The sequence below is a fragment of the Rhipicephalus microplus genome, chromosome 7 (assembly GCF_043290135.1).
Source record: "Rhipicephalus microplus isolate Deutch F79 chromosome 7, USDA_Rmic, whole genome shotgun sequence".
Taxonomy (NCBI): Eukaryota; Metazoa; Arthropoda; class Arachnida; order Ixodida; family Ixodidae; genus Rhipicephalus; species Rhipicephalus microplus.
Genome location: NC_134706.1, coordinates 158,878,696 through 158,904,399, shown reverse-complemented (window position 1 = coordinate 158,904,399; position 25,704 = coordinate 158,878,696). Strand labels below are relative to the sequence as shown.

The 25,704-nt window shown below is 46.1% G+C and overlaps 2 protein-coding genes across 5 annotated transcripts in view; both read left to right on the top strand.

The window, feature by feature from the left end:
- Window positions 1-7,275: 7,275 nt before the first annotated feature.
- LOC142767684 (uncharacterized) lies at window positions 7,276-10,347 on the top strand. Of its 2 annotated transcripts, XM_075869867.1 has the most exons (4): window positions 7,276-8,058; window positions 8,382-9,047; window positions 9,458-9,667; window positions 9,731-10,347. In XM_075869867.1, the coding sequence occupies exons 2-4, from the start codon at window positions 8,976-8,978 to the stop codon at window positions 10,004-10,006; spliced, it is 558 nt and encodes a 185-aa protein (XP_075725982.1). In that variant the 5' UTR covers window positions 7,276-8,058; window positions 8,382-8,975; the 3' UTR covers window positions 10,007-10,347. The 2 variants fall into 2 exon arrangements, 1 of the variants encoding a protein (XP_075725982.1); XR_012885105.1 differs by lacking the exons at window positions 9,458-9,667; window positions 9,731-10,347 and adding an exon at window positions 9,145-9,237.
- Window positions 10,348-10,765: 418 nt separating this feature from the next.
- Window positions 10,766-25,704, top strand: part of LOC119179522 (manganese-dependent ADP-ribose/CDP-alcohol diphosphatase) — a 120,009-nt gene continuing 105,070 nt past the window's right edge. Inside the window, exons 1-4 of one of the 3 annotated variants that reach the window (XM_075869866.1) lie at window positions 10,766-11,949; window positions 17,872-18,441; window positions 19,311-19,373; window positions 25,556-25,691. In XM_075869866.1, the coding sequence (XP_075725981.1) occupies window positions 19,369-19,373; window positions 25,556-25,691 (141 nt within the window). In that variant the 5' untranslated portion in view covers window positions 10,766-11,949; window positions 17,872-18,441; window positions 19,311-19,368. The remainder of the gene's footprint in view (window positions 11,950-17,871; window positions 18,442-19,310; window positions 19,374-25,555; window positions 25,692-25,704) is intronic. The other 2 variants (XM_037430616.2, XM_037430615.2) reach the window with 2 other exon arrangements.

Sequence of the window (25,704 nt, the reverse complement as noted above, 5' to 3'; positions counted from 1 at the left end):
GAAATTAAGCAACGGGGAATAAGTAGGCTTGCTTTAGGAGCTCATGGGAATACACCAAATCCGGGAGTACAAGGTGATATGGGATGGACATCATTTGAGGGCAGGGAAGCTAGCAGCAAGATAAAATTTGAGAAGCGATTGAGAGAAATGGGGGAATAGCGTTGGGCTAGGAAGGTTTTCAGCTACTTGTACATGAAGAATGTCGATACAAAATGGAGGAAGCGAAGCAGGAAGTTGACTGGTAAATACTTAGAAAACAGCTGGTGGTCAAACCAAAAAGAACTATCGGTTAAGAAGGAAGTGAAGGAAACGGAGACTGACATGTGGAGAATGGACATGATTAAGAAGTCCGCACTAGAGATCTATCGAACATTTAAGCAGGAAATTGCCAAGGAAAGGATCTATGATAATACTCGGGGTAGTTCTCTACTGTTTGAGGCTAGGACAGGAGTACTGCGAACCAAGACATATCGGGCCAAATACGAAGGGTTAGACACAGTATGCAGTGCGTGTGGAGAGGAAGAAGAAACTGCCGAACACTTGATAATGTTCTGTAAAGGACTTCACCCTATAGTTCAGGATGATGGCGCAGAGTTTTTCAAAGCACTGGGGTTTAGGGACCGGGAGGGCAAAATAGACTTTAAGCAAGTAGACTTAACTAGAAGGAGGTTATCTGATTGGTGGCTAAAGTCAAGACACGAGTGAAAATTAAACTCTTCACTGCAAAGTACGAATTCTCAAACTCACTTTTTAAGGAAAAAAAATAAATATAGTTTTAAGTTCATTAAGTATTACGGCTTGGTGGCGCTAGCCACCGCCCGATCTAAAGGGTACAGCCATATTCATCCATCCAGATCGGTCGGTGGGGGCGAGCGTCCTTGACGGCCAAACAGGCCAGGCGCTGCACGAGAAGGTATGCGCACTTTGCAGAGCTTGCGACCTCCACGTAATAACTGGAATGCAGCTGTGTGCACTAGCAATGGGGTCTTTTAAACGAAAATTTAGGCACGGAATGTATACCGAGATTAAGGCAACGAACTACCTCTAATGGCATGCAAACATACGCGGTAGCACCCAAAATGCAAGGCGGCAGACCGTGCGTATAAGTTCGAATACCATTTGAAACGTCGGTGTAAAACGATCACATGCTCACAATCGCAATGTTCGGTACCTCCCTTTACATTTCAATGCGTAACTTTTAACGATTTCATTATATTGTAGTTTTCGCAGCTGTTCACTTTTTCGATGAGTTTCGTGTCTGGTGAATTTTCTACACACCGAGTGACGTATATTCAATCAAGGAGATTTTAATAAAAATTGTATACATGCGCAACGTTCAGGGAATTAACAGCCTGCATCTTTATTTTTGTACATCGCCAATCTCATACAGCAAGCAGGTCTCAATTACAATCACATGAAAGCGCAACTCCACACATATTCACGTTACGCGACGAAGCTTCAAACAGTGCATTCGCTGCCGTCGCTTGCCCTCCCGTGCCTTGTTTTCCCCTTTTACAATGAAGTGCAGCCTTGTCATTGCATAAAACTTGACGAGCCTGTTAGTAACATCTCTGGAATGTTTTTCGCAGCCAAGATGAGTTAGCCGGTTTCTTGTCAACGCAAAAATGAAGTCCATTATGCTATTTGCTTTAAGCTTGCTGAAGCTAAAGCAGCGCACGAATGAGTCTTCCATGTTTTCGATAAAAGCCTGCAGTTCATCAGACGAGTAGAGCAGCCCACCCCGGTCTACTTCTCTGATTAGGCAGGCATCTGCAGGCATATCAGAATCGCGTGGTCGGATAAGGGCTTTTGCACATTCAGGGCACTTGGTTTGGCTCAGCATCCTTCGGGCGACATATCCAGCAACGTAATGCGTAACTCGGGAGTCACTTTTTACCGAAACCATTGCGCAGTGATCTGTTGGGATGCCAGACGATTCAAGGATTTCATGTACTTCATTGAGACACCCTATGTCCATGAGCTCGTCAAGCTTCGTCTGGAACTCTCTCCGGTCTTTGTGGCTGCCATGTATGAGGCTCTTCAGCACTGACGGTGACACATTTCCGTTAGCAGGTGCCTTCGCCAAACTGCAGAACGACAGACAATTTGCCGAAAGCAGAAACTGGGTTGGCGTCGGGTGGTCGTTGCTTCCCGACATTTGCCGCAAGATTCCGAACACATTCTCCAGAGGATCCTGGCTTAGTCTTGATGTCAGCAAGTACTTGTAACCAAGCTCTTTTGTGATTGATTGATTTATTTGTGGGGTTTAACGTCCCAAAACCACCATTTGATTATGAGAGACGCCGTAGTGGAGGACTCCGGAAATTTTGACCACCTGGGGTTCTTTAACGTGCACCCAAATCTGAGTACACGGGCCTACAACATTTCCGCCTCCATCGGAAATGCAGCCGCCGCAGCTGGGCATCGAACCCATGACCTGCGGGTCAGCAGCCGAGTACCTTAGCCACTAGACCACCGCGGCGGGGCAAGCTCTTTTGTGAGATATTCGAAAATCGACATAGTGCTTTTCAGAGTAACGCGAAGCCCTTCTGCAGTACCCTGGCTGAAGAAGCCCAGCTTTCCAACGTTTCCTTCCCACGCATCTAGATATGCAATAAATTCCTCCACTTCAGCTAGGACTGGCGAGTTGGGACGCATGGCACAGCGGCTGCAGCGGGAAGTCATGGCTGCAATCAGCCTAGCCACTCTTCTGATAAATGACACTGTTGCATCACTAGAGCCAACGCCCCATACTCTCTCGATCTCTTCCTTATATGCATACAAACCCCTGACCATCTCATCACTGAAAAAAGTGAAGGCATAGTTCACTTTCATTTTTTAAAATCCGTTCGGATCGATGACGACTCTTGTGACACGAGGCATTGCTTTAAGCCACACAATGTCCCTATTGTCACACTTCCATGCCTCTTTCACAACATCTATCCTGACCCTTCCTTCGGGCACCTGGAGACCCGTCGACACAATGCTGTTGCGGGCGCACTTCACAAGATGCCGAAAGTCTGATAAGAAGTGCAGACTTCTGCTGTGATCTGCAGGGTGCTTCACTTTGCAAACAACTGACTTTGAAGAACCCTTGATGCTGTAGTGCCATCATCACCATCATCATTTCTCAATCACCGCGCCGCGCCTCTCGCACAGCTGATGCTAGCTCGAGCTGCGCGAGGATTCGAAAAGCTAGGGCACTTGGCGGTTCGGACGTGGACAGCCAACCGCGGCTCCGCTTCAGGCGTGGAATAAAGTGACGAGAGAAGACACGATCACGTTGGCCGCCGTCCCGTCTTCCTCTCTCGCTACATTGGTGACCCGGAGAACACGCTCTTCGCCGAACGGCCTGCTGCCATGTTCCCGCAACTCTGCCCGCCAGTGCCGCCGTTCCAATCTACCTACCACAAGGTATGGTTCATGGAGCTCGACGCCGTTCTTGCGTTGAATGGCGTCACGGACCAGCCGCTGATGCACGCCATTCTTCATGACGCCCTTCCGTTAGAGTTGCGTCATCTCTCTGACACTTCAACCTCCAGCCAGCAGCCTTACGATGACCTCTGCTCTGCGGTGCTTGCCAGCTATGGCCTCACCTACCACCCGCTGCCGTTTACCCGCGACTCTCAGGTTTTCCCTGCGTCGCAGCGTGCTGGACCCTCCGGCCCGAAGCTCTCATCTGACCGCAACCTAACTTCCCCGACAACGGCTCCCTCCACCTTGGGTCCGGCCACTAGCGCAGTGAGTCTCGCACCCGGTCACAAATCCGACGAGGTTCTTGAAGTCGTTCCTGCTGCCGACAACCTGTCCACCACGAAGTGCGTTTTTTCGAAGTCCTCGGCCGATAGTCCTTCTGGCATGCTTGCTACCTCCATGTTTTCCACGAAAGTGACGGCACGCGACACCGTGGCCCCACCAGACTCCATGACGACCACCTTGCCGCCCGCATCGGAGTCTGGCACAGGTGACCTTTCGCCACCGAGCTACGCGGCCATGTTCCAGTCAGCACAAACCTGGCAGCCTCAATTCGACCCGCCACTGCCCCCGTTCCGGACCTCTCGCCTAGAGTCGTGGTTCGAGGAGTTTGCGGTGGCCTTGTATCACAACGGCATCTGGATCCAAGAGCTCATGTACGAGGTATTGGAATACCATCTTCCACATGACCTCAAACACCACCTCACATACTTCTCCTGGAGCCCTCGCCCGTACGATCACTTGCGAGATGCCGTGCTCAAGTTTTACGGCCTTAAACATGCTCCTCCTCCCAAAAATGACACAACTGCACCTGGCTCATCACCTTCCAGGACGCCTCTCGCCCCACAGCCAGTCCAGACCATTCCCCTGCCGGCAACTGGCCACATAGATTCGACACCGGCCGCTGCCCCGTGCACCGTCGCATTCGCTGCAGAGACTTGGTCGGCTGAACTGTCTGTCCCGGGCGATTCGACGACCTCAGCTGGGCCAGCTGACCTTCCTGCAGACTCCCCGCCTGTCCCGGCACCTGTGGAGGCCCGCGACACCACTCACACTATGGACCCAGAGCCCGCTGTGACACTGCACGCCATCAGTTTCCCCTGCACACCGGTGCCTGCTTGCTGCTCAAAACCTCGTGGACTGCCAGCACCTACTAACATCATCCTCGATGTGTCCTACAGAAGTTCAAGCCCCTGAGCATGCACGACTGAACGTGCATGATGCTGTGACCATGTCAGGAAATCCCGAGGGCCGCACGCCTGGCTCACCACAGGTGGAGCACACCGTGCATGCCCCAACAGATGCGCAGTTAAACCATCCGCCTACCACTACGTACGCGTGCTTGAGCATTTTAACGCCGTCGACGGCCCATGACAACTGTGACGCCACATACCCGCCGCTCGATCTCGCATCACCAAACGTCGGTTTTAGCTCGAACAACGCGACGACTCATCGGCGTACGCCTGCGCGTTACACATCGTCAAAGGTCGGAAAAAGCAATCTATCAGTGCCCTCTGAGCCGGCTCGTTATCACTGTAAACCATGTCGCACTTCATCGGTCCAAAGCGCACCGTTTCCAACTTATCTGCACCCTACTCGGCCGACCAGGCGGCCGCCGCAGCCGGTAATGTGCCACCGGAAGCGACGGTACCAGCACGGTAAACACACTACCAGGGTTGACCGCACTCCCCGTCGACGTTCCCACCAGCTCCAACAAAGAAGTGACACTAGACCTTCTGGACTGGCCGTACTACACTCATGCTACAGTCCATCTTTTAAGCATCAGTGTCCGAGTGCGCGCGACAATCGACCGCACCGAAACGGCCCGTGTGTGTTCTCGGCCCTTGACCATTTTTCGCATTGTCATTGGTACTCACTATCAACAAAAGTGCCCCTTCATCACGACCCTCGCCCGCTCCTTCCAACAGCGTGCCTGCGTAGCCACCCTCGTCCGCTGCGCCATTCCCAGTGTCGCCCGCCAGAGACCCGCTGCTTACCGATGGCCCATCAACGTTGACAACGTGGACTTTCCAAATGAACACTTTATGGATTGTCGTTCATGTATATAGCTTTTGTCACTATCTTTCTTTTTTTTTTCATGTGCCTTCAAATCGCACAAAGCGCTAGGGGGGGAGCCCTGTAGTGCCATCATCACCATCATTATTTCTCAATCACCGCGCCGCGCCTCTCGCGCAGCTGATGCTAGCTCGAGCTGCGCGAGGATTCGAAAAGCTAGGGCACTTGGCGGTTCGGACGTGGACAGCCGACCGCGGCTCCGCTTCAGGCGTGGAATAAAGTGACGAGAGAAGACACGACCACGTTGGCCGCCGTCCCGTCTTCCTCTCTCACTACAATGCCAAATTGTCGCCACATACTCCTGTTCCAGGATGCACCATCTGTGGTCACAAAATCCACAAAAAGCCCAGACTTCTCGGCAGTTAGTGTTGCATCGACAATGATTTTTGCAAGCACATCTGCCTTCACATTTCCATGGGAGCCGAAACCCCTAAGATTTGCTGAAAGTTGCCTGAAAATGGCTGGTACAATACTACTAGACCGTGATCACACATTTGTGTGCTTTGATCTAGAGAAGTGTATTTGCCCAAGTCAACGAAACCTTCGATGAGTCCACTGCTTGTCACTTTGAGGCTCTCCAAGAGCTTCAGCTTGGCAATTAAGAGACCTCCGTGCCTGTGAAACTCATCTATACTTTTGGTTTTTTCTTCGATCGCAGCAAGAACATTATCATTGGACCCAAAGTTGCTCTTATAATTTCTCACGTACTTGTTCAAACAACTCTTGCTTGGCAAGACCATTATTTTATGCTTTCGAATATGCTCATACAGCTTTGGGCTTTTCATGCGCATTATAATGCAGTCCAGAAGCCATTCATCGCTGTACTTCATCCCCTGTGTTCCTTTCCTTTTCGCTGCTTCAAAGCATGTTTGTACCTGCTGCCGCTGTTTCTCAGGCAGCTTAGACAGACTCTCCTGAAGGTTTGATTCAGAGAGGGCAAAATTACTTTGCTTCATTTTCGCAAGCATTTGCTTTAGTTCACTGACTTTTGCCTTTTCTCGCCTCAACTGTCTTCCCCGCATAATTAGTTTCTTCGAAGCACGGTAACCAGTAGCCACTCTAGCTTTTCTCTTCTTATAGGATGCTTGGTTCCAAAGCAGTTTCCTTAGATACCTGCAGTGTATACAAGTCCTTTGATCTTGAGACATGCCTGCGCAACTTTTGCTGTACAACTTGTTTCCATGCGTTCTGTATTTTGATTGATTGGAACTGTTAAGCCGCTCCAGTGGAATAGCACCTTGCTCAAAACCGGAGCACACAACCATCTCGTTGGTGGAGTGGGGGAGGCTTTCCACAGCATTCACATCAAACACGTCCATTTTTTTTACAACTTTCCCTTGCACAAACACTACACAATGATAGCAAGTATCCTCAGCAGAGCACAACACCAGTTTCTTGAAGCACACACTATCACCATCTTGAGCACAAACAGTAAACGCAACAGCGTTCGGGGCATCCGCAAGTAGGCACATCGACCAGTATTTGCTTGGAAGCTTCTCACCTTTCATATGCTCCAGTTTTTTCACTGTACACGACGCGCCGGGAACACGTTCACCGTTCGTTGTCACATCTAAGGATGAATCGTGCTCCATCGAAGGACGATAGTTATAGCGCGAGAACAAAACGACGACACAGAGACAAGAAGGTCGTGTCCTTCTTGTCTCTGTGTCGTCGTTTTGTTCTCGCGCTATAACTATCGTCATGCCATACCAACTAGCCCAAGCTGCCACACTTCCATCGAAGGAAGTTCGTCTTCATCGTTCACTTTTCTTTTTTTGCCGAGCACTTCTCCTCTCGATGTCCGGGAGCTGCGCTTCTGAGGAAGCTTTTTAGAGAGATAACTCGGCGTGTTTGGGAAGATCGACGGTATTGCATCGTCGGTAAGGCATGGGCGGCCGCGAGGAATCTTCACAACTTCACCATTCACGATGTGGGTGTAATCTCTCACAATAAACCGTTGCTCGAAGTGTAACTCGCACAGGACTGCAGTTCGGTCGAGCAGTTTGTCACCACGTTAGGGTGGCTAGAATGGGGAGGTGTGATGACTGCGGCGGCGGCCTCTTGCCTAGCGAGGCCCCTCTGCGCGTTCTCGCCGCTGGGGGGAAATTTGGCGCGTCAGTCTGGGGCGCTGTTGGCATGTGCCGACTGTGAGCATGTGTTGCTCGTGTCTCGTTGGTGACGGAGCAGCGCAAGTAAGCTGTCGCTGTTCGCGAAGTACGGCCTGCTTTTTCTATCGCTTCCCGATTTCTTGAAGGAGATGATGTCAGCGGTTGTCGTCGATTTTTGAACCGCTCTGAAGAATGCCGTCGACGGGAAAAAAAAAAAAACGCAGAGGTGGTGCTTTGTGCCAGGTTGCGACGCCGGTTACAAGTCCTGCGGTGAAAGACTGTCTCTCTTTCGTGCACCTGCCCGTGAGGATGAATTTGAAAAGTGGGCACGTGCCATACCAAGGGCCGACAAGCCACTGCAAGAGAATTCGGCAGTTTGCGAAAGGCATTTTGACCCAAGGTACGTATGGAATTCGTACATGTTTAAGCATATAGAAAAGTTGAGGTTTCTACAAGTTAACACACTGACCCGGTGTGACACACGGGTCATGAGCAGCAGAAGTGCAGTGGAAAGAACCAGACTAATTCAGATGATCGGTTGTTCTTGTACTTACATTGGCATGTTGCTCCACGTGGGCGCGTTTTGCGTTCTGCCTCCATCGACCCGCGGCTAGATGTGTGTCACCTAACGCTGCAGCACATGCATTAATTGTTGTTTCGTTGCTTGGAAATCCGAAGTGTCTTCATTAGAGAGGCTACGCTCACTTTTTATTATGTTTTCAGGTTTATCATGAGACACTACGTGCACATTGTGAATGGAAAGGAGGTCCATATACCACGCGATGTGCCTGCCCTTAAGGAGAGTGCTATTCCAACAATTTTCCCGAACCTTCCAAAGTATATGACGAAAACTCTGCCAAAAGAGAGAAAGAGGAGAATGGGACAGGGCTCTTCCGTGCCTGCAAAGAAGAGCCGCGAGGACATTGACGATTCAGAACGCGAATCGGTTCAGCTCATTCCTCATGACGAACTGGACATAGTCAACGATGAAGTACCTCGGAAACACTTCATTTTTGGTCTTCGACTACCATCGGAGTATTGGTCACGTCAGACATTCCAAAACAAAAACATAGCGAGTTACCAAACAGCTGAACATCATAAAAACAAAGTACCTCCTGTTGCCTTCAACAAGATAGCTGTGTTCGAAATTGGATAGCGAAATTCACCCTCCTGCACCATTTTCCTGGCTGGCCAGTGGCCACCTTCACTGTCAGCGCACCGTTGAGTCTGAGGAAGAGGCTCAAGAGCTTCTGGTGTATGCAGAAAAACTCTCTGTGTGTTGTGGAGTGGGAAATACCAGCGAGTTTAAGCGATTAGATGTGTCTGACTGCACAACATTGTCAGCAAATGGCCTGTTCTCCGCTGTGTGTGATGGATCTGTGTCACAAGGTATGTTGTGTTTTGGTACATACGTCTTGGGCATATCACAACTGTGAAAAATTATTTCATATACTTCACATGTCGCCCATTTTGTTGTTTCTTCCAGGTATGCCGGCCCATATGCCTCAGCGGTGTCTGAAGTGCAGAAAAGTGAGGCGAATCCTCATGGCTCGTTTGCTGCGCTTAAAAAATAAGGTGCTACGCCCATTGGTAAAGACAGCGGGAAGGAGATTGAAATGTGCCGTTCGCACTTTGAGGCGGCGGAGTAAGAAAGTGCACACCCTTCATGAGGTCGTACGAACGTTACGACAAAGGAATTCCTCTATCAAGGAAAACAGCTTTGAGGCAAAGGTAAGGTGCTGTATTTTTACATATTTAGCGTCATAAATAAAGCTTCCTGTTTCGTGCATTTGTTTCAGATCAAGCAGCTTCCGAAAAAGCAGCAGTATGCAGTCCGAGCATGTTTTGAGGCATCGAAGCGGAAATCCATGCGAGGATATCGATACGACAAAGCGTGGCTCTTAGAGTGCATTGTTTTAAGGATCAACAGCCCGAGCTTATACGAGCATCTCAGGGCCCATAAGATCCTTATACTTCCAAGCCGTTTCTGCCTCCAAAAGTACATCAAGGTATACGATTACAATTTTTTTCTTATTCAGCACAATTTAATCATCCTCATCTTGCAATCGCAGGCCTTCAATGCATCTTATGGCTTTAGTCGCAAGCTTCTTGAGTGCGTGAAGGAGAAGGCTAGTGAAATGAATGAAATGAACAGACATGGCGGCCTCGTTATAGACCAGATGAAACTTTCTACACACCTGGACCTCAAGTCATCCATGGATATTGAAGGCTTCGTAAACCCTGGACAATTTACTGGAGCTCAGGACAAGCACACAAAGGCTGATCATGGCTTAGTCGTCATGTTTCAGCCTTTTGTGGGCAAATGGACGCAGATAATTGGTAAATAGCATTTATCAAAGTACTGTTATTTTCTGTAATTGCACTCATACCTGCAATCATTTACCCGCCCAGAGGCAAGTAGACGACGCGAGAAAAGCACAGCGCCCCCACCGGCAGCGCCACCGCGCGGCAGGAACGCGCTTTTGGGCCAGCCTCCGGAGGCCGGTCATCACACCCATGACCTACTACACTCCTGACCTGTTCAGATAGCGGGGTTCCTATGGGAGCGCGTGTCCCCGCTCTCGTTCAATCGCTCGCCGTAGGTGGCGCTACCTATAACCTGTTCGTCTGCTACTTTACGGCTGTTTGGACGGCGCTAGAGTAAGAACGGCTGCATTCCGTGATGAACAGCCGGCATATATGTGACTATTTTTTCACTTAGATGACTGGTCAAGTAAGCTGTTCAGTGTGACGAAAAATTTATTGCACACTGGTGGACAAATGCGAGAATCCGTAGACTTACATAGTGTAGGACAGCATATGTGATGTTGCGTCCATTTAATTGCAAAGAATTTGTGAATGACTTTTGAAATATTTGTTTCAAAATTATTTTTCATTAGTGCATAATAATTACGCAATATGAGTGCTCTGTTGGCCGAAATATGACCACGAACACTCAAGCTGACGTCAGCGAACAGGTGCTGACTAGCGCCACAGTGCTCCTAAGTTACGGCCCTAGCGGCAGAAGGTATGAACTAGAACGTGGGCGCTGGAAGAGGTGCTCTCTGGGCAGGTCAGGAGTGTAGTAGGTCATGATCACACCTCCCCATTCTAGCCACCCTAACCACGTGGAACGTATCGCTGCCATGCTTTCAGCCGGTCCTCATCGTTCGGTACGGTAAAAAGACCTTTTTACACCTGCCTTTCGGGCTGAAACGTACCCGGTAGAGCATCCGGGCGCGAAGCAGTGAGTCTGGCGCTTCACTGGTTTAGCCATCACGATATGCGGTGTGAAGAGGCTTCAAAACTTCGAGCATCGTGCGAACAGTACGAACGCAAGCCGCGGAAACGCACGTGCTCCGCTTCGGCCCAGAGGGGCATCTAAAAAAACGACACGCGCGCCACCGCTCGTCGGCATGAACAATTGACACCCTCTCCGCCAACCTCCGCAGCGCACGATGCTCCCACCTCCCCTTCTAGCCACCATAGTGGAGGCAACTGTGAAAGCATTGCTGTGTGCTTGCATGGGACGACCGCCAAAGGCGTTCGCCTTCGTACCGGAGGAGGACGGTAAAATCCGAGGGCAGGGCGGTGCGTTCGTGGCTCGTGTTCCAGGCATAATTTTTCTAGGAGGCATTGCCCGGAATCAAGACGCTTCGGCTACCGCACGGGGGCCTTGTTCACAAATCTTTTGAAACTATGTCATGTTACGAAACATATTGCCCTTATGTTTCCGTTATTCGTGTTAGGCGTTTATTTTAATTGTACTCAAGCATTATCCAGATGCGTTTCCGTCCAGCTCTCGACTTCAGTGCGTAACGACCATAAAAAATGTAAAATATTAATACACCATGAATGACACCACATGCAGACTTGACTCATGGTGACACTAATATGTGGTGTCTTTTATGGTACTTTTTATTTTCTTCTTTACGTAATTCAGTACTATGAAGAATCTGTGTTGGCGGCATCATTGAGTTTGGTAACGCACGAACTATGGCAGAGAGCCGACTCTCGAAGGAAAAAGCGAAACCAAAACCGGCCTGCTTAGCGGATTCAATCGACTTCATTCATCCCATCGGGCTGTGCGGCGATATTTAGCGGCGACAGTGAGGTCAGCTGGTAGAGGGGGAGAGGCGGCATTAGCGCTGATAAAAACGACCGACGGGCAAATATTTGATCTGTGTTCTGACTAACACACAGCGTCCAAACCAAATACAGACAGCCCGTCCGCCCAGGCCTGTAAAAATTAGCTCAAGCCGTCCGTGTCGAAAAGCTCGTCGAGGCTGAGGTGAGTTACCGGCCAGTGGTCGACGCTCTTCTTTCATTCATTCATTTCAATTGATCATTCGATCGGATGTGATTGTAGCGATAGACTTCCATGGCGCCAGGGCATGCAACGGGGTCGTTTAACCCATCTCGAGCCCCGCCGCGGTGGTCTAGTGGCTAAGGTACTCGGCTGCTGACCCGCAGGGCGCGGGTTCGAATCCCGGCTGTGGCGGCTGCATTTCCGATGGAGGCGGAAATGTTGTAGGCCCGTGTGCTCAGATTTGGGTGCACGTTAAAGAACCCCAGGTGGTCTAAATTTCCGGAGCCCTCCACTACGGCGTCTCTCATAATCATATAGTGGTTTTGGGACGTTAAACCCCACATATCAATCAATTAACCCATCTCGAGTTGATGCGGCAGTGTTAGATGACGTGGTCAGGCGTCGTGCTTGTTTCAGCCTTATTAAACGTATCGCGCGGCATCTGTGTTGGCTCGTTTCCAGGAAGGGCCTTTTATAATTTCTTGGTCGCATTGTCGTATAAATAGAAGCTGTCGCATTGCGTCACCGCTTGCCTCTTCGGCACGTGTGACCTTGAACTCGCTTATAGTCGTATCCCGGGAGATTGTTAATCGCTGTCATGACTGCATCACACCAGATCGCGCTACAGGGTGTTTTTTTTTATTGTTTTTTTTTCTAACCGCTCTTGACAGATATGCAGGAGCGTGGATGTTGAACAGAGTTGCTCGGCTGTTTAGGTGCTGGAGACATGGTTTTGATGATCTTATAGTTAGCCGTGTTGTCCAGCCTGGCCGTAAATTATATCGGTATTCTTAGGAGGTAGACGCGCATGCGACGAAGAAATATGTAATAGACGCGAGTTCCACAAGTTCGAAGGTTTAAAATTCTTGCAGCTTGTTGCAGTCTCTTCATTGCGCGCAGCAATGCGCACAGACATCCGTAAATTAATTGACCGCCGTAGTACAGAGCTTAGATCTGTAAGCTATGAATTTGCAGTATGTATACTGCCGACAGTAAAGATGATGGCCACAGAGCCGCTTAGACAAAAGATAAAAAAGAACAGGTGAGGTGTTAATATGACACTTCTGGAGATGCCTTGCTTGTGAGAATGGTCAGAGTTCCACCCTCTTTTTTTTCAAGTGTGCCGACTGCTCTTAGAGCGTGATTACTCTCCACATTGCATCCCATTGGCATGCAGCTTGATATAAGCTAAGTGCAGCCAAGGATGCTGTAATTTTGCAGGTAGCTGCTCTTGGCATTCTGGAAAGCTTTTTGGTAGTGCAGAAAAGCACATTCACAAAGAACACCGAAAACTTTGTGCCTTTTCATGTCCATGTGTTTCCCCATGCCACGAATAATCTCTTAAAATGATCCTGTAAAAAGTGCCCATTGGAACCCTCGTAGACATCAGACTCTGCCCAGGCGGCACTGCGAAAAATGCCACCACAAGTGCCCTCATCGCCGCGCTGACCATAACTGGGTAGTGCAAAGAGAACCGTTCACAAGCAAGCGTGCATAGATGCTTCTATTTCATTGCTATTGAGGTACGGTTTTCTGAAAATCAAAGACCTGGCAAGCTTGTTCCGTCAATCCTACCTCGCTTCAGAAAAGTAGGAAGCTCATGAAAGCGAACTCTGGGCACAATGCTAAAGATGTTTCAGTTATTTCGGCGTGCTGCAACTCGCAATTAAAGACGATAGTTATAGCGCGAGAACAAAACGACGACACAGAGACAAGAAGGACACGAAAGATAGCGCTCGTGTCTTTCGTGTCCTTCTTGTCTCTGTGTCGTCGTTTTGTTCTCGCGCTATAACTATCGTCATGCCATACCAACTAGCCCAAGCTGCCACACTTCTAAGTTACATTTCGCAATTAAAGTGCAAGCAAGCATTGCATGACATAGTTTGAGGTAAGCACTTTCACATGCGTTCTGCAACGCCTGAATGATACGTAAATTTTGGCATACACATGTTGCCAAAGGGATGAAGTGTGTACACCAGCAGTGTATTTTAGGATCAGTGGTACGAAGCTCACTTCATCCGGCACAGATGACCCCAGTGATTTTCACCATTGTGGTTACATTCTTCATCCATCTCTTGCTTCCTGTACGTTGAACACTTTTATTACGCATCCTAGAATGTTGTCTTCCGTTTGTATATACTGCAAGTGGGAATACATGCGTGTCCACTTTCTTGATGTGCAACGAGAGGCAAAACTAAGGCCTCCGAAATTGCTCCGGCAATCTCTGAGACCAATGGCACGAAAACCATCATTGTGGACACGACCAACATTTTGCGATTTACCGGTATAATGTACTTCACATTTGCTAGTTGAAGCTGAAACTGAGAACCTTCAAAGCCTATGTGCGTGACGTTGTGTGGTGGCAACCACCTAAGATTATCGCTCCGTGGTCGGAAGCTGTGTTCTGTTTTATAATCAAAGTTACCACTGTTTTCCATCAAGGCTACTCAAAAACTTAACGGGAGACAGACATTATCACGATTTCTCATGCGACCAGCTGTGGAGAACACGAGTGATTCCCTTACCCAACAAGTTCGCAAGGGCCTGTATCCAGCTCTCTCACCGTTCTGCTTCGCAACAGCTACGAAAATCAGTAAAAATTAAGTCCTTTACGTCCGTGGCAATTCACAATGCAACAGTAGCGTCGACTGAGGTCTTTCTTTATAGAACCCGGAGCTGTTGTTTCCGCTTTATTTCCCGCCATCATTCTGGATTGTAAACCAGCAAGCACGTCTTAACGGTTCGTGACGCCTCCGACAGTGGAGATAAATTCAAGGTTCTTTTACAGAGTGTTCAATGCTCAAACACACCTGACATTTAGCTCAATTGTTGTTTTGATCGTGCTGGTTGCACCTGGTTGCATAGCAAACTGTGCGAGGGAATTGAGCTTTGCACTACCCAAAACAGCACTGGCAGGTGGCGCTACATGTTCACAAAGCTCCAGAGTCTGATGTCCATTTTCACAGGCGTGCGCAAGGTTCCCCTTCAGGGGGGACAAAATCAATATGTGGGGCTCATGTTATGCTCCCCCCTCTCCAAATTGCTGTGCCCCCTCCCTTCAACTTTGTGCCTCCCCTCCTCTAAGGTGACCAGGGTGGGCAGCCGCCCCCCACCCCCTGTGCGTATGCCTGTGCCCATGTTTTCATTCTGTTCATTTTTTTATTGAGGATGGCTCGTGTTGCACTGCGTTGTGTGTGTGCATTAAATTGCAAAGTAGGACATATTTCAGAGGCACTCATTTGAGAGTCCAATATTCTGTTACTAATTAAACAAGCTAAAATGAGGCTCATTATTTTGGTAGCCAAAACAAGGCATGTTCAGCTTAATTGGCTTCAACTTCTCCACATATCCGTTTGTGATTGCATGAATTAGGCAATTAAATTTGTTACATTGGCAGTATCAGTGTTTTTTGCCAGCATCAATTGAAAACATCTAATAAAAGCAGAACATATAATATAATTTCATCATAGAAGCTGTTTCAGGATAGAAACCTATGTGCATGGTATTTGCATAGTTGACATGCTTTGTTCTATGCATTGCGAGCCTAGGAGCATTGTGTTTGCATGATCAAGCACTGGCCATCCAGCTCCATTAGTTGACAAGGCCAGATATGGTATTTCACAATTTTTTTTTATTGTGGTGTTCCTGCAAGCCTTATAAATGAATGGCAAGGAATGAATAAGTAGGAGTGTGCAAATATTGAAAATATTTTGATTATGAAATAAATCCTCTTATTTGATCTAGCTTCAAATATGTATTCTTGTGGACGAGGTGCTATTTTACTTATAACTTTTTTGTATAATTTAAAACCTAAACCATTTCTGATTAACATACAGAATCGCTGCAAGATTCATCCGTGTCCGCATAGCACATACTATGTCTCCCAGGAAGTCATACTTGCTTTACAGTGGTCATTCACAGTCTGTGAAGGGTTGCAAAGATTTCGGATATGTGGTCCTGGTTGGTGCTTTTAATGCTAAACTTGCAAATTCTACTTTTAAATACCATTTTGTGTTGTGCAAATGTGTGCCATATTCCAAGATAATTCCATTCACATCTGACTATAATTGATTAGGTCTCGAAAGTCAACCATTTGCACAGCCCTACTTATATTTTCCAGCACTATTAAAATTGAAACAACTGTGTTGTTTCGATTTCTGTCACAAACTAAAAATGCTTGCTAGGCTGTTTTCTTGGGCATTAACGTAGGAGTTTCCCCCTAGCACTTGCAGCAGGTAAGTTAGTGGTTTGTGCATGCATACGAAAGGCATTTTGTGCCATGTTGGCTCCAAAGCAAAGGTGGGAACATTTCGACTTCTCATTCTAAAAGGTGTGCAAGTGAAGTGTGAATGAAAGTGTCGTATTTACCTGTGGCTGCCTTCTCGTGTATGCGCAATAAAATGTATATATTCCTGAGCTGGAATTTTCGCTTCTTATGCAATTGAGCTGTGCTTTATAGCATATGCAGCTTATTTAGTGTGTGGTAATAAAGTTTTAAGTGGTTATTGGTTACAAGTCAGCAGTCATTTATGGTACTACTGGTTCTCTGATCCACGCTTCATCCGATCGATCAAATCTGCAAACTGGACTGGTAGATCTGGATTTTCGGCATTGTATTTTAATTCAGATTCTCACTGTTTATTGCAGTTGATTAGAAAAGACTTCTTAAAATTGACTCTCCGCCCTTCAAGTTAGGCTGGCAGAGAGCGCTCAATAACTTCATTGGCTTGTGGAGCAAGTGAAAAAGGAAACGCTATTCAGGCCAAGTGGATGATCCAAACTGCACTTTCCCTTTGGTAGGATGGTTAAATTTACACTTGCAGAATGGCAGGATGTCATTCTGTAATGTTTATGCAGCTATATGACTGGACTTGTCAGTGGAAATAAGGCTTCTGTTTGTGTCTTTGCCCCTATCTCACAGCGTGCAATGATGCATATTTCCACAAACTTCGCTGCCGTCGACAGAACAGTTTTTGTATATCAGTGGAGCAGTTACCTTATTGATAGCCTCTGCTGTACTACGATGAATATATAGAAGACAGGGCTATTGCCTGGTGGCCCAACTATAGAGTGAAATCCTTCAGTACCCAACCTGAACCTTGCATCAGTGCAAGAGTATGTCTATGAGGGACAAATATTAAAAGGGAGTCTTACAAATGTACAAAAAGTCCATAAAAGAATCAGAATGGGCTGGTCCACATGTGGTCCACATTCTCAACTCGTCACAGGCAACCTGCCGCTGTCACTAAAGTTTAAAGTGTACAGCCATTGCATTTTGCTGGCTTTGAATTACGGGGTGTAAACTTGGAAAATAGCACTGAAACTTGAGAAGTTGAGAACCATACAGCGTGTCATGGAACAAGAGATGGTAGTAGCTCTGAGACATAGGAAATCAGCGAAGTTGATCGGGGAACCATCTGGGTTAGCCCACCTTCTAGAAGATTTAACGGGGGCAAAAATGGGGCAGGAAATGCTGTAACAAGAACTGATAACATATGGTCAATTATACCAGGAGTTGCGAAGCACAGCCGAGGACGGCAGAGAATTAGGTGTAGTAAAAAATTTTAAAAAATTTGAAGGCCTAAAATGTAATCGACTAGCACAAGACAAGATGGGCTGGAGATAAATGGGAGAAAGCTTCATTGTTAGCTGAGCATAAGATTAGCTATTGATGATTGCCACCATACTGTGTGCTTTGAACCAAAACAGCTGCAGATGCTGAGTAGTAATGCAAAATCTGTGTGGTCATGTGATCGCAGATTGAAGTTGCATGCAGAGTGTTTGCCTGCTACGCTTCCTGTGCCCAGTGTACTGCTTGGCTTCCACTAGTGCTTCTGTAGCAAGACAGAGAGAAGGCTCTTGTCATAGCCCGGATGGGAACTTTCTTTTTTTTGGCATTTACAGAGTACCAGCAACACAGCTTCCACCTCGCCATCCACTGCCGAGCACACAACAAAAAGTTTCAGCAGATCGTCTCGTTCCACAGCACGCTTCTGCCAAGAGGAAACTGACATTCTACAACTATCGCTCAACGATCCCGCAGACAGCCATTTGTTCTTTGTTTTCTTCGTTAAGCCCTCGATAAGTAGGGAGGCTAGCCGCAGACGCAACACCACACCTCCGTCACGTGTTCGTCACGCAGCGACGACTCTTGCAAAGATGTGTGACGCAACGGACAGTGATCCGTTGCGAGCGGTTTGTGTTCCGCTTGCTGCGATATCTTCGGGCGACCGCTGTTGGCAGTATCAACTGAGCAAAGGATGCAGTGCCCTTCATCCAGCCGGCTGATAACACAGTGTACTCCTGTGAAGCTTGTTTGCTCTTCAACACCACCGTTCTTGAAAAGAGATAAAGACTGTTGAGTGCTCTTGATGAGGAGTGCTTGCTTGAGTGTCCTAGTTTTAAGGCATAGGGTTATAGATAGCCTAGTGATGTGGTTGAGGGCCAGGCAACCTTGGAGGCTTATCGAGGAAGGTAAATATACGTCGGTTGGCATTTTGCATGCCTGGGCAGATGCTGCCAACTCTTTTCTCTTTTGACAACTTCCCTTCTCAATGGCCCTCTCAATCTGGAACCTCTATATAACTAACACCACTTCAACGAACGAATCTAAAATGTCTGCCGCCAATATTGGCAAAAAATAAATATACGCCTATAACTCTTATCCGATGTAGACAAGGCTATATTGAAGTAGTATTTGGTGTGGTTATAGCAAGGTTCAACTGTTTGCTGTACAGACACCTGAGTGGCCTTTGAATCATTTTCAAGTGTAAAAAGACCTTGAAACAAAACTCCTGAAAAAATGAGATGCTGTTGTAACCGTCCAAAAAATCTACTGTGAGTGGTTTTAACGCTGGTGGACCAGCCGCTTATCAGTCAGCCGTTACTTAATTATGACATCACTTTTTAGCAGCAGCAATGTGACTGGGCAGTATTGCCAGTCTGTTGGGCAGTATTGCCAGTCTGTTGCTTTGGTCACTTCATTATGTGCCTTTCTTTCTTCAAAGTGCTAGGTATACTACTGTTGCCTGCAGTTTTGTTCAGCTACACTTTAACTGCTTCTGATTAATTAGTAAATGCAATAAATTTGACCAGATAGTTACTGTTAAGGTTAGCCGTTGCTATTGAACTAAGTCTCCTAATAAGCTGGTAGCTCATTGATTACCTACATGCAAGCATAGGTGCAGCTGGTTTGTGAAAGAAGTCTTTTGGCGAGCCGCTTTTGCTGTCTCATTTTCCTTCGGGAAATTTTGTTTCAAGGATTCCTTTTTGTTTGCTATACTAATAGGCCATACCGGTACAAACCTCGCATTTCTTGAAAGGTGAGCACTGTTGTTTTGCAGGATTGACATTCTGCGCTTGCTCGGACTCCTGCCATCCGTTCAGAGCGTCAGATTCAAGATGAGGTGAGTGAGCCATCGGCATGAAGCTAGCATCCGTGTTCTGTATTTTTCTTAAGCACTTAGAAGCAGTGCATTTTTCGTCCTACGATGCTTTGGAAAGCGATAGAGATACACTCAAACCTCGATACAAAGAACCCCCAGTATAACGGAATATTAGCTATAACGAAGTAAATTAAAAGTAGCCGTGCAATAGATATAGTGTTAGGAATATACCTTTATAACGAACTTATTTTGCTATAAAACACACCATTGTTATAGTGAGGTTTGAATGTAATATGAAGAGATCTGGAGACAGCAGAATAAGTTGGCAAGCAACCGGGGTGACTGTTGCTCTAGTTGACCGCAATAAATGGACCCGAGTGTGCCATGACAAATGACTGGGAATTATTTGATGAACTGAATAGTACTTACCAAGGAATTGGAACTGAATTACAATCTTTTAAAATGAAATAGGGTCAAACAAAAAGCATGTTACAAACGTCTGGATTCTTAGCAGAGTGCTAATATGGATCTGTGCATCTATAAGCTACATTAATATACAATCAGTTAACGTATGCAATCATTTAACAACTTCTTAGCTTACCATACATAACATGTCGAAAATATCTGATTTATTTGCGTCAGTTGAATTGGTTTAGGTTTGTATTCTAACCTAAATAAAACATGCAATATATTTATACATTTGTTTGATAGCACTTCTGGTCAGCATACAGAGCATAAGTCAGTTTAACATCGTGTTAGGTTATAATACAAAACATTTCCATAGTCTATTACTGTTCCTTGTAGTGAAATTTAGGCATAAAAATGAAAGGATTATGTTTCAAACTTTTTCGGTGCAGCGCTATGTAACACCTGAACAGAGAAACACGTAGTACACGTAACGGATGCCGACTTACAACTTGCTTGGACCGGCAGGTTGTTCTACAATGTCATGCCAACACAGGAAAGTCATATTTCCAGTGGTTATTCTTCTAAACCAGTGGTTTTAGAAGCAGTGGCATGAGAAACACAGGAGAGGATAGCAGCCAGTTAGATGGAATGGTGAAATGAAGTTTGCAGGGATGAAATGAAACTGGCTGGCACAAGACGGGGCATATGGGAGATCACTGACACGGAATGGGCTGACAGTGATAGCACTTCTGTGAAGTCAGAACATTAGTATACCACAAGCTCTCTAAGTGTGACTACCAAAGTACCGCGCTATTGTTGCACTGACAAAAGCCTAGAATATACCCACCACAGTGCTAATGTAGCCTCTAAAAAAGAAGGTACATAATTTACTGCATGTTAGTGTTGTCACTTATTTGTAACAGGGAAAAAAGTCAATAACAGTCGATAAAGATGGAACTCTGTTGGTTGTCTTGTATACATGCTTGACAATGCAACATGTAATATCGCAGCACATACCTGCCAAGTCTCCTGGATTGGCTGGGAGACTCCCGGATTTTGACCGTTTTTTCAGGTTGTACGGTTGTCTTGAAAGTCTCCCGGAAATCGAAGTTTCTGTGCGAGATCTGGCCGCACTGACAAAAAAAGGAGCTCAATATGCTCCAGGCTTTTCGAACCTACCCAATTTTATTATCAATGAGTTTAAGAGGCGTTCGTCTAAACGTACAGTGTAATCAGTGATGCGAAACTGCGGCAGATACGAATTCTTGAAAATCCCCTGCCAAATTTTACTATGTTCATTGGGCCTCAATTCGAATGTTCCGAACACATTTCCTAATCATGGCGGGTGATATGAACTTTAGTACGGAAACTGTCGAACGAAGGCCGAGAACAGCGTACTCGAAGCTTCGGAAGTACGGTGCGACCGGCGCATGCACCGTCTTCTACAGTGCGTGTGATTGTCATTGCCACAACCACTGTGGACGAAACCGCGGTTGCTCTTGACGTGATCATGTATGGTGACGACGTACTGACAGAACCCCAAAAGTGTGCGCTCAACCAGTCAAAGCAACACTGCTTTCCACAAACTCTGCGGAGAAAACTGCGGCAGATGCTATGGTGAATGGCATAAAATGACTTAGTTTTGAAGGCGCGTGCGCAGCCAAGCTCATGGGGATTGTAAAATTAACTACCGTTTTCTGCAACCGCTACACACAAAACCGCGGTTGCGGTGATGCGAGAGCAATCTACAAGCTCTGAGGGCATGCAGCGGTAGGTTAAAACCAGTAAATACATAAAAAAATAAAAAAATACCAATTTTGCCGAAAGGGCGAAGCAATAAAAGCGACAGGAACAACTTGGAATGTAACGCTGAGAACTGCAAGCAGATCGAAACGTGCAGCGCGCTGCGCACACAGAAATGACGCACAAAAACACTACTCACAGGACGAGAGTGAACTCGCAACATTTACCGCGCAACACGTGACGCGCTGTTTAAACAAGAACGATGCACGATACGTAATCACAGGTACCGATGAGTACAAATTAACAAGTGTCCCAGTTGTTACACCTCGCTCTGTATGAAAAGTGTGCTGTTTTCGCAAAAGGGGCCTGTGCAGAGACCAAAGTGACCTTTCTGGGCACGGCAATTTCGTTTCAGTGAAAGCCGACGGCACACGATTCCTCCACCAAAGGATAAGCGCGCGCACAGGCATCCGCCCCCCCTCATCCATTTGGCAAAGTACATGTGAGAGATAAGCAGCCGTGGCGCATCGTTATCAATCTCCGCGCTTTGCACGGGCGACTTTTTTTAAAGACGATAGTCTTTCTTGGGGACCTTCAACGCAAAAATTTTGGTCTGTCTGTCTGTACATTTGTCTGTTTGTCCACGCTTAATGGTACCGGGTATTCTGAACGGATCAGCGGATACTCCAAACGGCCGACCCCATCCGCAGCACCCACCAATGTTGCTCAAGATTTAGAGTTCGTACTTGTACGATTGTCAAATAAAAAGCAATTAATGCACATATCTGAGGCACCATAACAACACGTATATATTCTGTAAGTGCGTCTTTTACTAGAAAAGGCACACATCAGTAATTCTAAAGACCGTAGCGCTTATCACGCTGCGCTCACGATGCAACGCTTGCACGAAAAGGCGAGTATTTCCAACGCTTTGCTAAGACGAGACGGTAGTGGCACCTACCCGTCGCCTTGCGTTCTACACCTTATCACCTCTGAGACGGGCGCGCACGCCTGTCTCGGAGCCAAGCGCTACGTTTTCCAAGAAAACTGCCAGGTAGCACTCATGACTCACGTGTGACGTGAGTTGATGCGCTCATTTGCTTCTGCTGCATGCTCGAGGCACTCGAACGCAGCTCCTCCAGAATACCATTCACCTATTTCTTGTACAGAACATCAAATAAATGTTTGGTTCACTCTCTCAACACGCAAGATTATCGTCTTTCGACGACATTTGCAGAGAACATTCAGATACGGGGCCAATTTGTTTTCTTTGAGTGTTCATTTATATGTATACGTATACATATATGGTGAAGGATAGCGGCGGTGGCAACGGCAAAAAAAAAAAAAACAGCCTGGACTGTGGGTGCATATCAAGTTCCAGAAATATTCATGCGTCATTGCCCATGGTTTAAAGCATACTAGCCATTTCACAGAATGCAGCTGTATGCGAATGTTTCACTGACACAAGCCATTTCGAACTCTGTACGCACTAGGGACAGGATATCGCTATCACGTTTGAGAAAGACAACTTCTTCCCCTGTATGTGCAGTGCTCGCTTGGGAAGTTCAAAGGTTCCCCAATTTTCTTCTTGCAATTGCGTCCTCCTGACAAGGTGCTTGCTGAGGACATCCTTTAGGTTTCTCTTGCCAAATTATCATTACTATTATCAGGGGTGCTTACCACTTTTCATAGTTTATCTAGAAACTATGCAAAGCTGTACCTGAAATACCTTCACGAATAGATATATAGTTCAATCTAGTCTATGCTCATCAAATGCCCTAAGGGCCTCTTCTGTTACGGCCCCATATCTGTGCAAGACTTTGAAAATGCTTGATTTGACATAATGCAGTTAGATGTAATGCTGGTGTCTACAGTATATTCGTGGCCTTTCAGTGGCTTCGACATTGCTTAGGTATAAATGATTTTATTTTAGATTTGTGGGCACAATGTTGGCCTTTCACAAAAAACGGTGGCATCGCTAGAAATTGCGTGAACTTCTATGCATGGACACTGTTTTACTAGCTTAGGCCCTTCTATCCGAGTAGCACCCTTTGAATATTTATACCATACACTTCTTGCAGCATAGTTCGGGCTGGTGACATGTGGGACACCTTATCAGTTGTGCACAAAAAGATAAGATTACCACTTCAACATGTGGATAAGCATAAAAACATGTTTCTCAGCAGAGCTTGTTGTTGGGGTAGTCTACAGTTTGTACTCGCAGGTTTGACTAGCTGCCTTCAATTAGAAGTCAAATAAAAGCCCGATACAAATGCCCTGTTTTGCGATCCTTGCATGAATCGTTTTGCATAAATGCATTCGCATTCACGATCCTTGCATGAATGCAATGTTTTGCGATCCGTGCAGAATGTTGTTCGCAGGTAGCCTCCACGTTCGCTAGCCTGCTGTGTTATTGGACATGTCTGCAAGATTTATTTTATTACGTTTTTTTTTAGACTGGCAGCATATTCGGTGCACCGAGTTGTTCTGCACTCAATAATAGAGAAATTTACCTCGTACGTGCATGCCCTTCACAATAAATACCACTATTTTGTCTTATTCATTCAGTTTAGGATTCTAGTGTATGGTTTTAATGTCTGGCTTTTACTTCGACCCCATGGGCCAAATCTTCTGATAGAAAATTGGCAAAGTTTATGAAGCGGTGTTTTTAGGCTCGAGTGATTTAGTATGTGCTTTTATTGTTCCTTTAGGCTTAAGGAGATGCAAGCCAAAAAACTTTTTTTTTTTTTCAAAATTACATATTTTTCATTTTAGTTTGCTTCATATGTTTGGTTTTCCTACTTTTATGGCAAAAAAAATTGAAGGTTCTAATTAAATGTAAAGTATGTTAAAACTGCTTTTAACGAACACAAGGTAGCTACTAAAAACTAAAACGAACACACTTTCTAGAGTACCCTGAAAATTGTCACTTGGCTGCATGCCATTGCATTTTGCATGAGGGGTTTACTAAATCTACATGTTTAAAATAAACACGATTGCCAAGCCCTTATGATGGAATAAATCGTCTTAAGGAACATGTTACTACGTCTGAAGTAGGGGTGCTGTGGTTTATTGAGTGGAAGGCTCAAATGGCGAGGCCGCACAGGACAAAGCTCTTAAGTCCACACTTCTAATCCCTCTTCTCAGTCTGGCACATACGCGACGTAATACGTAATATCTTTTTTGCATAGATGAGCGTTCACTTATATCTTAGAAGTGCATTTTTCTCAGCATTAATTTTTTAGCAACTTCTTGAGTTTGGACACCATGTTTTTGGCACTTCTGATAGCCCGATAGAGATGAAATTATGTCCACATAATTCTTAACTTGTGAAGGGTGCAAGTATATTTTTTAAAGTCTGATATCGCATGTATAATTATTATAAACCTAAAGTAAGCAATTAGTGTGGGCTGAGGATTGTAAGAATTCTCTCATTATAATTTTTTATAACCATCAAAACATTTTATACAATCTTTCTTGATAGTTATTGGCATTCTACATGTAATTAATTTAGCCATTAGTTATTAGTTATTAGCCATTAATGGCTAATAACTACAAATGTTTAGTGGCTTAAAAAGTTTATCCGTAATGAACTATACTTCCACATTGTCATAAGACAAAATGAAAGCTGTGCAACTTATTGTAAAACCAAATACACATTTGAAATCAGCATAGAAGCCTATATATGTTGCGGAAATTTCATTGCCCCAGGCTGCAGATTAATGCATTGTTTTTTACGAATTGCATCTCCTCTTAAGGCCACCAGTGTGGTGGTTCACCTGTTATAGTGCTCGGCTGCCATCTCAAAAGATGGGAATTCAGTCCCAGCTGTGAGATTTTCGTTTTGACCAAGGTTAAATGCCCATGTTCAGTGCATATACAGGAACTCAATGTAATAGGAGTTATCTTGAGCTTTCCGCTACAGCCTCCTAGGCCGAGTTGTTTGAGTATATTAGACCTTGTAAACAAACCGAACAAACGTTTCAGGCTCGTGCTATTGGAAAAGCTTGTTCCTTAACTGCCCTCGTAGTTATAATAACTCTTCTTTGCAGCAACGTCGCTCAATCAACTGAGAAGTCTCTCCTGACCTTTGGCGTCTTGACTGACGTTCAGTACGCTGACTGTGATGACAAGCCAGCCGGCTATGACCCATCGCTCATTCGCTACTACAGAAATGCCCTGATCCAGGTATTGCTTTTTT

Coding starts and splice junctions, on each gene's coding strand:
- LOC142767684 (XM_075869867.1), top strand. CDS start 8,976: ATGTGTCTGACTGCACAACATTGTCAGCAAATGGCCTGTTCTCCGCTG. Junction 9,048..9,457: donor TGATGGATCTGTGTCACAAG/GTATGTTGTGTT, acceptor CATTTGTTTCAG/ATCAAGCAGCTTCCGAAAAA. Junction 9,668..9,730: donor GCCTCCAAAAGTACATCAAG/GTATACGATTAC, acceptor TTGCAATCGCAG/GCCTTCAATGCATCTTATGG.